The sequence below is a fragment of the Archocentrus centrarchus genome, chromosome 17 (genome assembly GCF_007364275.1).
Source record: "Archocentrus centrarchus isolate MPI-CPG fArcCen1 chromosome 17, fArcCen1, whole genome shotgun sequence".
Lineage (NCBI taxonomy): Eukaryota > Metazoa > Chordata > Actinopteri > Cichliformes > Cichlidae > Archocentrus > Archocentrus centrarchus.
In genome coordinates this window covers 2,443,914-2,454,747 of record NC_044362.1, presented here as the reverse complement: position 1 = coordinate 2,454,747, position 10,834 = coordinate 2,443,914, and the positions used below count along the sequence as shown (strand labels likewise).

General features: G+C 44.4%; 1 protein-coding gene across 1 annotated transcript; it reads left to right on the top strand.

The window, feature by feature from the left end:
• Window positions 1-8,923: 8,923 nt before the first annotated feature.
• On the top strand, window positions 8,924-10,435 carry mplkip (M-phase specific PLK1 interacting protein). Its single transcript, XM_030752554.1, has 2 exons — window positions 8,924-9,388; window positions 10,143-10,435. Exons 1-2 carry the CDS (start codon window positions 9,026-9,028, stop codon window positions 10,254-10,256), a joined length of 477 nt encoding a protein of 158 aa, XP_030608414.1. The 5' UTR covers window positions 8,924-9,025; the 3' UTR covers window positions 10,257-10,435.
• Window positions 10,436-10,834: the final 399 nt, after the last annotated feature.

Genomic DNA, 10,834 nt, shown 5'->3' with positions numbered 1-10,834 from the left:
GTCCATTAGTCTGAGGGTGGAAACCAGAGCAGAAATTGATGTTGGCTTCAAGAGTGGTGGAGAACGCCTTCCAGATGTGAGAGGTGAACTGGGGGCTGCGGTCCAACACAATGTCTGCTGGAATCCCATGCAGTCTGAAGACATGGTTGGTCAAAAGCTGGGCTGTTTCCAGGGTGGAAGGGAACATTGGGAGGGGCACAAAGTGAGCTGCCTTGGAGGAACAATCGATTATTGTGAGAATAGTTGGATTACCTTCGGATGAGGGCAAACCGGTGACAAAGTCCAAGGCAATGTGAGACCAAGTACATCCAGGCACAGGCCCAGTGTATTCAGATGGCACATAGAGCTTACTGGGGGCCCATTCCTGGGATCAGGCTCTGCCCTCTGAGCCATTCTGACCAGAGACTTTATCTCCCAGGACACTGCACCCCCCACACAAAGGAGGGGGGCAGGATGGGTTCTGGTTCCTCAGAGGAATTGGAGGTGGGAATTGATGGGAAAAGGCGTCATGTTTGTTGTTCTTTGGTCCTGAACAGTATGTTATGGTGAAACTGAATCGAGAAAAGGGGGCCCACCTGGCTTGATGTGAGTAGGGGTTATCTGGACACATTCACAAATAACAATGGTATGGTTAAATAAGTTTTATTAAAAAGTCTTTCTGGTTCAGTCACAAAAAGTAGCAATATGCAGTCTCAATGAGTTCCTTTTTTTCCTCCTCGCTCTCCCCTCCACAGCTTCCCTCTGTGATGATACGATTCTGAAGAAAGGAGACAAAAGTTTGGCAGATTGCATACAAATGTTAGTTGAGCCAAGCAGTCTGGCATCAACTGAGTGAAAGCAGCAGCTTCTATTAGAGAAGCTCGTCATCATGCCAATGATGGGTAATAAGGTGGGTAATAAGGAATGCATTCCAGGTGAGTAATCAACAGGGCGGAGCTCCCCACAAGACCCCACCTCTGGAGGAAGAGCAGAGACAAACATACACACACCCATTCACACTGACAGAAGAGAGAAAGAGAGGTAAGAGAGAGAGAAAGGGCGAGTCGGCCCGGGAGGACTGGGCACCAGCCTGAGGATAAAGATAAGGAAACCAACCAGGAATAAGGTCCAGAATTCAAAACTACAACAAACCAAGAAAACATACAAAAGCAAAGTGAAAGACTGAAACTCAGAATGCTGGGTCAAAAACCTAGGACCACGATAAAAGAGCAGTCTGTCATTTATTGAACATGACAAGGTCAATGTGCCATAATTCAGGCAGCTATTTTACAATCGTCAATCTATGTGCTCCTAATAATGATGATCTAGTTTTTTTCCCCAACAGATTTCTTGTGAATATCTGATCTTACTGCAGATTCAAAAATGATTACTGGAGGAGATTTTAACAGTATATTAAACCCTTTAATAGATCACATCAGCAAATGTAAGGCATCTAAAATAATAAAGAAATATATAAGATGAAGGATTTTGGTCCTGGAAATATCTGGAGACTCAAAAATGTGATAAATAGGGAATTAAATTTTTTTCTCTCCACTACAATCATGTTTCAAAAACAGGTTTTTTTTCCTTATAAGTGATTCTATTATGGAAAAAACTACTTCCAGAACATATCCGATCACTATAAGTGATCACACACCAATATGTTCAAACTGAACCCATTTTTAAATCATCTCCCACATTTAATATATCCCCATTAATGCACTCTAATGAAAATAATTTGACAGATTCAAAGAGTGGGCAGACTTTATAGAAACAAATGATTTTCATAACACAGCTCCCACTTTACTTTGGGAAACCAGAAAAAACACTAATTAGGAGAAAAATCATATTCTCCTCATACAAGAAACATACAAAAACAGGAACAAAAACTTGGAATGTGATATTGAGGGAAAAATTAAACCAGAAGATGGACACACAACAAACCCAAACATATGGAAATAATTACAAAATGCTCAATTACAAACTTTTTAAAAAAATACTTTCTAATACAACAACTTTACATATAACAACTTTGAATATAATACATCAAGCAAATTCCTAGCAAGTCAGCTCCAATAACAATCACTCATAAAATTAGAGTTTTAGCTTGGCAATACACACGATCGCCATAAGAAAATTAACTGTACCTTTTATAGCTATTACTACAATTTCTATCCATTCATCCACTTTCTTTGGCTTATTCAGGGCCGGGTCACAGGGCCGGCAGCCTAAGCAGAGAAACCCAGATCTCTCTCTCCCCAGCCACCTTCTCCAGCTCATCCAGGGGAACACCGAGGCATTCCCAGGCCAGCCGAGAGAGATAATCCCTCCAGCATGTCCTGGGTCTATCCCGGGGCCTCCTCCCAGTAGGACATGCCTGGAACACCTCACCCAGGAGGCGCCCAGGAAGCATCCTAGTTAGGTGCCTGCTTCAACTGGCTCCTTTCAATGTGTAAATGGTAAACAGACTGGTTTTTATATATAGCACTTTTCTACTCTACTTTTGAGCACTCAAAATGCTTTCTACAGCATACCTCTTTCACCTATTCACACACATTTAAGCACTTCTTTCTAAGTGCTTTCTGTCTAACATTCACACACATTCACACTGCGATGAACATCGGAGAGCAATATCTTGCCCAAGGATACTTTGGCATGCAGACTGGAGAAGCCAGTGAACCACCAACCCTCCAATTAGTGAATGACCTGCTTTACCTCCTAAGCTATAGCCAGGAGCAGCTCTAATCTGAGCCCCTCTCAAATGACTGCACTCTTCACTCTGTCTCTAAGGGAGAGGCCAGCCATCCTTCAGAGCAAGTTCATCTCATTCTTTCAGTTACTACACCAAGCTTGTGGCCATAGGCGAGGGTAGGGACATAAATTGACCAATAATTCAACAGCTTCACTCTCTTCACCACGACGGACCGATGCAGCATCTGCATCACTGCAGCTGTGGCCTGAATCCATCTGTCAATCTCCCACTCCCCTCTTCCCTCACTTGTCAACAAGTCCTAGACCTGAGACAGCAACTCGTCCCTGACCCAAAGAGGGCACTCCACTCTTTTCCAGCTGAGGACCATGGCCTCAGACTTAGACGTGCTAACTGTCATACTTGCTGCTTCATACTCGGCTGCAAACTGCTCCAGAGTGAGCTGGAGGCCACCAGGACCATACCATCCACATAAAGCAGAGATGAGATTCTGAGGCCATCAAGGTGGAAGCCTTCCAGCATTTGGCTACACCAGGAAATTCTGTCCATGAAAATTATGAACAGAATCGGTGACAAAGGGCATCCCTTAAAGACAAACTGGGCACCGAGGATGGAACAGAACTCCCTCCAGACTCTGGATGTGAATTGAGGCCCCCGGTCAGAAATAATATCTAGGGGAATCTTGTGAAGGTGGAAAACATGGTCTATCAGCAACTGCAGAAGGAAGTTTCAAAAGAGCAACAAAGTGTAGCCTTGGAAAAGCACTCAATAAATAGCTGGAGAACAGCTGGGAAGACAGTACAGTACAGGCTAATGTCCTTGAATAAACATGGCTACCAAAACATGCACTGAAGGACTGAGATTATGCGGTTCTTACCAGGATGACAGGTGAACTTTGAGGTATGAGCCCAGTGAATGACTTGGGATCTTTTTGGGCATTTCAGACCAAGGACTTGATCACCCAGGTGAGTGAGCCAATGATGCAGGATGGAGGAAGGATGGTGGTATGCTCAGGAACAACCTCAGAAGAGGCGAATTGATGGGAAATAGCATCCAGTTTAACATTGCGGGAGCCAGGTCTGCAAGCAATGCTGGAGAGAGATGGCAAGACAGGAAGGCACAGGGATGCAGTTTACCTTTCACTAATTTTACTAATTAGACTTCTGCACTGGGTCTTTGTGGAGCCTAGGTACGCAACCCAGCAGCATTTATGCTTGTGTGAGCTGCATTATGTGTGTTAATTGGTTAATTGGTTGTGTGCTGGTGTTTTATATGCTGGCCGACAGAAACAAAGTATGCTGGGACATTTCCCCTCCGTGGTCCTCGCTCTTTGTGGTCAGTTTTATTTTTCCACATTCTTCTTCATTCCCTCACGTCCATTCCAATAGTTTCAGCAGTCTCCCTCCAGGAATTTGTGAGTCCTTATTTTGATGCTTTGATTATTATTCCTGATTGTTATTCTCTCACTGATAAATTCAAAAACTGTGGCAAAAAAGTAGCCGGAAATTCACAGGACTCAAACAGCAGACTGGCTCCTCCCACAGTTTTACCACTATTTTTTTAATATTTCTTTTTCTTTATTTATCCAGGTAGTCCCACTGAGACTCTGTGTCTCTCTTGACCACGGGAAAGGACTCTAGTCTGTTTTTCCATTTTAATACTGTTCTATTGTTATCAGGCTTGTATGTGTATGCCTTGTATCATGACTTGCATACATATATGTTTACATGTCTTTAATGTCTCGTTCTGTCCCTCTGTAAGGCACTCTGAGTTACCCTGTGTGTGAATAATGCTACACAAATCCATTCGATTTGACTTAGCCGTCTGGGGGCTGGTGTGCAGGGTCTCCTGTTCACACACTCACTGATTTGCTCCTTGACTCGGCTCAGATCTGTGTTTTCATTCAGATGGTGAGAATCTTTCTTCTCGCCTTATTTTGGCTTCAGCAGCGAGTCAGTTTGTTCAGACGCCCACAGAACAGAGTGACAGATGACTCATGATCGTCAGGAGGAGGAGAGGCGCAGTCTGACTTCAGCAGCACGTTTCACACCAGAGATGTTTTAAATTCTGCAGAATGAGCCTTTAATCAGCCTGAGGTTGGATTAAACATCAGAAAAGGAAGAACAGAGCACTCGCCGTGAAAAAGCTCCAAGCATGCTGCACGTGCAGACTTGGCCTCTGCTCGTCTCTGAAAAAGGGAAGATGTTGCCAGAGGTGATGTACCCCAGTGAAAAACTCCCCAGTCTCTCGTGTTTCTCACTGATCTTTGCATCTGGGTGTTTCACAGCAGTGAATTGGTTACTTTGTATAAAAGTGCACACAGTGGTTCAGTAGGTAGCACTGTTGCCTCAGGTTCAAACCCATGGACAGCCCTCGTGGATGAAGTTTGCTGGTAGCTCTTTTGTCTTAAAAACATGCCATATTTATGCTGCTTATGGTGGCCCAGGGCACTCTCAATCTGAAGAGTTTCACTTCCTGGTGAAATAAGCGTTTTAAAAAACACTGGGAGTACTGCAGCCTAGTGTGGGCTCTCAGAAAATGTGTGCTGCAGGAACATCAGATGAAGGTATAAAGAGCTGTACCACCACCAAGAAAAAAACTTGTTCTACAATTTGTTCTTCCAATTCAGGAGAAAGGAAATACATCAGAACCCTGAAGTCCTCAGCACACATCAACCAGGAGGTCAGCTCCTCCCACTCCTCTGCAGCCTGCTGAAGCTGAACCAGAAGCAAGGGTCACACATTACACAGCAGTTAAATTGGGGGGTGAAGGAACCCTAAGGTCTGGTATAGCAGAACAGTGGGGCTGAGGATCAGCGTGTTCAGGCTGCTCTGAGGGTTACTGCTCTGTGGATTTAAATGAATTCAACAAGATACTGAATAAGCAAAGATCACATGAGCTAACATGGCTGATCTGACCAAAGTCAAAGTGAGACAGCGACTAGAAATACACAGAGGAGTGAATGGGGCAGAGCGGAGACACCTGAGAGACATGGCTGAGACAAAATCAGAGTAACAGGATTGTAAAACTAAAACATGGCACCAGAGACAAATGACTATCAAAATAAAACAGGAAGTAACAAGACAGAAAAACACCTACCATGGAGAACATGGTGCAGGGAACAAAGGGCAGATAAAACTAACTGAAAACTCAAGGATTTCAATATAAGTTATATCCATGAGCAGAAATCAGAAAACTAAGAAGGCCTGATGATATAAATGAAAAGAAACCATCCAGGAACAACTGCTGAAAGTAAAAGAAAACTCAAAATACCACAGAAACAAGAATCCAAAATTCAAAGTCAGGCGCAAACCGCAGGGTTCACGACACTCAGATTAGGACAAAGACGAGTTCCTCCTCAGCTCCATTTTTTTTGTCTGCTGGGACCACACAGGAAGCACCAAAGTTTGGGAAAAGGTGGTTATATCAAACACACCTTAAAGCTAAAACGGGCTCCCTGGTGTGTAGCAGACTGAATGAGTATTGTTAGTTTTTCAGCATTAACCAGGAACCTCTGTAACACCTTCAGCTTTACAGATTCAGGATCAACAGGATTCCTGCTGCAGACACAGAGGAGATGAAGAGCAGCATCACAGAGGGCACCCCGGGCACCAAAGGTGAGAGGATCCCCAAACCCGGAGACAAAGATGTTATCAGCAGGTCCAGAAGTCATGGCTTTAGATAGGAACGGAGAGCAGATGGAGACCACATCTGCTTCAAAGTTTCTTCTGAAGTAGAACCTTCAGCAGATGTTTCAAATTCAGGTATATTTAGTGGACTATTCTGTTAATGCATTTAACATACAAGAACAATAATAATAAATAATAGTGTTAATAACATCAACACATCTGTGGAGCAGTCTGAGGAGGGGAAGCTGTTGGAGTCTTCTGACCAGCTTGAGTTTGGGGTGAATCTCACTGAGCACAAACACAGAGAGAGGGGACACATATCGACGTCACCTGCTGTCCCCCATCCATATACGTCCCCCTGCAAACAGTGACGAGCTCAGGGTAAAGTGGACCTCACTCAAATTGTCGGAAGAGCGATGAAGCCTGAACTGAACTGCTGCCAAATGCTTTTTTTTCCCTGAAACCAAGAGTCCTGAATTTAAATCTGTTAGAGGTTAAAAAAAAACACAGACATAGAAAGTAGTGATTCTAAATTGTCCATAGGTGTGAAGGGTTGTTTGCCTCTCTGTGTTGGTCCTGTGACAGGCTGGCAACCCATACAGGGTGTACCCTGCCTCTCACCCTATGTCAGCTGGGATAGGCTAGAGCCCCCCAGCGACCCTGAACAGGGAAAGTGGAAGAGAATGGACGGATGGAGAAAGTAGTCTAACTTCAGGGGAGAAAAGCTTTTTAGGACAAACTCAAACTTTTTTTTCAGATTTCACTGCTGATTTTGCACGTGCAGTTTTAATGTGCCAGTGAGCACGCTGCTCCATTTAGAGTCAAGAATTGAGCAGTTTATTGTCACATATGCTGCAAAACACGGTGGTTATGCTGAGCAATGAAATTCTTACTTTGTGAAATTTACATCAGGCTTCAAAATAACTGCCCAAATACCACGGGGGGGGGGGGGGGTTAAGAGTTTCTTCTAGAAGAACTTTATGAAGCCGAGAGGTTCCTGAGTTGATGTGGCCAAGGCTCCACATCAGCACCGAAACAGCGTGAGCACCACCCAGAGGACAAACCAGCTTATTACAACAAACAGAATAAAATACAATTTTATTGTTTCTGCAGCTCACTGAGACGTGACCTCGCCTCAGTCTGCAGCTTCCATGAGCCAGGCTCTCTGCTCTTCTGTCCCTCTGATGAACTCATTTCTAATCCAGTCCATCCTGGTCCTTTTCAATGAACATCTGAGCATCTTCAGCTCAGCCTCCTGCCTGTGTCAGAGCCACCATCTCCAAACCATCTATCAGTAGCAGGTCTCATTACCATCTTGTAAATCTTCCCTTTCACTATTGCTGTTCTCCTTCTGTCACAGGTCACCCCTGACGCTCGTGTCCACCCACTCCACCCTGCTGCACTCTTCTTCACCTCTCTTCTTACTGTCTGTTACATCAGGAATTTTTCACTCCCTCTGCTCCTTGCATGGCCACCTATCTCCCTCTCATTCACACACATGTACTGACCTTCATTCCTCTTCTCCTCAGAGCATACCTCCACCTGCTCCCTGCTCTCACTACAGATCACAGTGTTGTCTGCAAACATCATAGCCCTCTGAGACTCCTGCTTGACCTCATCTGTCAGTCTGTCCATCACCACTGCTCAGACCAGATCCCTGATGTAGTCCCACATCCACCTTCAACCCATCTGTCACTCCTGCCACACAGCTCACCACTGTCTCTCTGTCCTCTGCACCACCCTCACATACTTCTCTGTCTCTCCTGACTTCCTCAAGGAGTACCACAGCTCCTCTCTCAGCACCCTGTCATCTGCTTTCTCTGGATCCACAAAGACACAGTGATGGAGAAGTTAGAGAAGGTCAGAGGGAGCTGCTGACCTTCTCTAACTTCTCCATCAACACTCTCGGAGCAGACATCTCACCTGTAGTGCTCTTTCTCTGGGCTTCTGTCTGTACAGAGAGTCATTTTGAGATAATGGAGGCAGTCACACCACACTGTATGCTGGGTTTGTCATCATTAGGTTGGAGTTCATGAGTTATTTTCTAAACATGAAGAAACAGTTTACAGCAGCTTCCTCATCATCTGACTTCATTCATATTCACAATGAAGTTTATTCAATTATCAGTAGGTGAAACATTGTCATCAGTAAGGTATTGGTTGTCATTAATAAATGTTTAGAGTTTATTGGCTGACTGAAGGCCACAGTCTTATTATAGCAGTTTTCTGCACAGTTTAATTAATGATCGTGTAACTTTTACCAGTTTAAGCATGAAGTCATTTATAAGCTCTGTTAAACAGACTGTAAAAGTCTTTTTTAAATCAAATCTGTGGTTTATTTTTACAGTTTATTTCATGTACAAAGTGTACAAATGTACAAATATAAATACAGATCTTCAGTCTGTCAGTCCACAAATCAAAGTGCAGAAAGCTGGAGCTCTGCTTTTGTCAGTAGTTTTTGTATTTTTGTTTTGTTCTTCACCTCTTTGGTCAGTATCTGCTGTTTTAAAGTGTGAATAAAGTTGGCTTTGGCTTGCTGTGCCTGCAGTCATCTGGGTGTCCGCTGGGCGGCGCTGCAGTCTGTGGGAGGAGCTCCGCTGTGTGTTTCCGGTTCCGGTCTGCTCAGTGTTTTGCTGTGGCGCTTCTCGTCCTCCGGCAGCAGATTGTTTCGGCGCTCCTCTTTGGTTTGTCCTTTTTTAGCCGCTCACATGTTCCGCGCTCCGGACAGACCTCAGCGGAGTCCTGGAGCTCCGCGGCCGGCTGGGAGTTTCTGTTCCCCGTCGTCCGGCTGGGGCTTCCCCCGCTCCCCCTACGGAGGCTCCCCTTACGGGGGCTCCCCGTACAGAGGCTCCCCGTACGGAGGCTCCCCGCACGGAGGCTTCCCGCGGGGCTACTCCCCCTACTCCCCGTGCTCTCCGGGCTACTCTCCGGGTTCTAACCGGGGTTACAGGGACGGCTCTGCAGCCGGGTTTGGCAGCGGATCGCGGGGGTTCGGGGGTCCGATGCGACAAAGGGGAAATGGCTTCCGGCGGCCTCAGTCCTACAATCCCACCTCAGCTCCGAACTTCAAGGTAAGGTTTCGACTGTGATCAAAGAGACTCTGTGAATCCGAACTGGTTCGATCAGAGCTGTTCATGTTCTGTGAATCAGCTGACAGTCGGAACTTGGATCAGAACTCATCGATACGCAAAGTTATTGATGAATTAACAGTCTGACTGATCAGTTAATCAGGTGAACTGCAGACTCTTCTTTCTCTTAGTGTGGGGGAGGGGGGGGTGTTATAACGTAAATGACGGTTTCGTAGCATGAGGTTCAGGGGCCATCAAGAAGCCACGAGCTAATCAGCAGGAGGGCGGACACCTGAGAATAGGTGGAGGATTTGAGCGGGGTTTACTCTGAGGTTAATGCCACCACAGAGAGAAGCAGATGTTTAACAGATGTGACAAGTCAGTGTTTATTAAACAGCTATTAGACAAAAAATATCAGTAAAAACTTCCTGAAAACTGAAAGAACAGTTTGATCCTATTAAAATATTTATATCCTGACCAAAACAACACAATGGCATCAGCAGTGCTCACGAACAGCTGAGCCTCTTCTTTACATCACATTAAAGCCGTTCCAGATGTGTCGCTAAGGTGTTTTAAACCTGTCTCTAACATGTGAGAATTCTTTTGAAATAGGAGTCTGTTCATTTCCACATTCAGCTGATGACAGAAATGAGAACATTTAAACAGAAACTGATTCAGAATCAGGAAGTGACGTTTATATCTTAGTTATTGAGGTTTTTGTGAGGTCATATTTAACCAGACTGCTTTCTGCTTTCAGTCTTCAGACGCTCCTGTGCAGAAATACTTCAACCCGTCCATGATGCAGGATCCATGGAAAAATCTGCAGCCCGTTACCACCACGGACGCTGCTGCTGCCAGGAGGAGCACGTGACAGGAAACAGCACCAGCAGTGACTACATGACATCACCAGCAGGGATCAATAACTGTGATCAGATAAACTGAAGTTTTTAATTAGATGTTGTAAATGTTTTTAAAACTTGATGTTTTAATCTGTTTGTAAAAAAAGTTTTAAGCTTTTTCAAATATAAAAAGTTTGTATTCTGTTTTAAATTGTGTTTTTTTCTTTATTTCCCTTTTACTTTGAAAGGAAGAGGAAAGGGTCATCATTGGCATAGATAGATAGATAGATAGATAGATAGATAGATAGATAGATAGATAGATAGATAGATAGATAGACAGCCTGCTCAAATATTTGCATACCATGGCAAAATTTTTTCAGAGAAGCCATTTATTTTCAAACAGTTGTGTTTCATCAAAATGACAACAGAAACTACTCAAATGACCCTGATCAAAAGTTTTCATACCCTTTACACACAAGTTGACACACAGGTTTAAATGATGACTAAAGGTAACCGTCCTCACCTGTGATGTTTGTAATTGTGTGTGTTTAAAAAGGTAGTCAGTTCATGGGCTCCTGACAGGCCTGCATTTTTCCTCCAGTGTTGCACT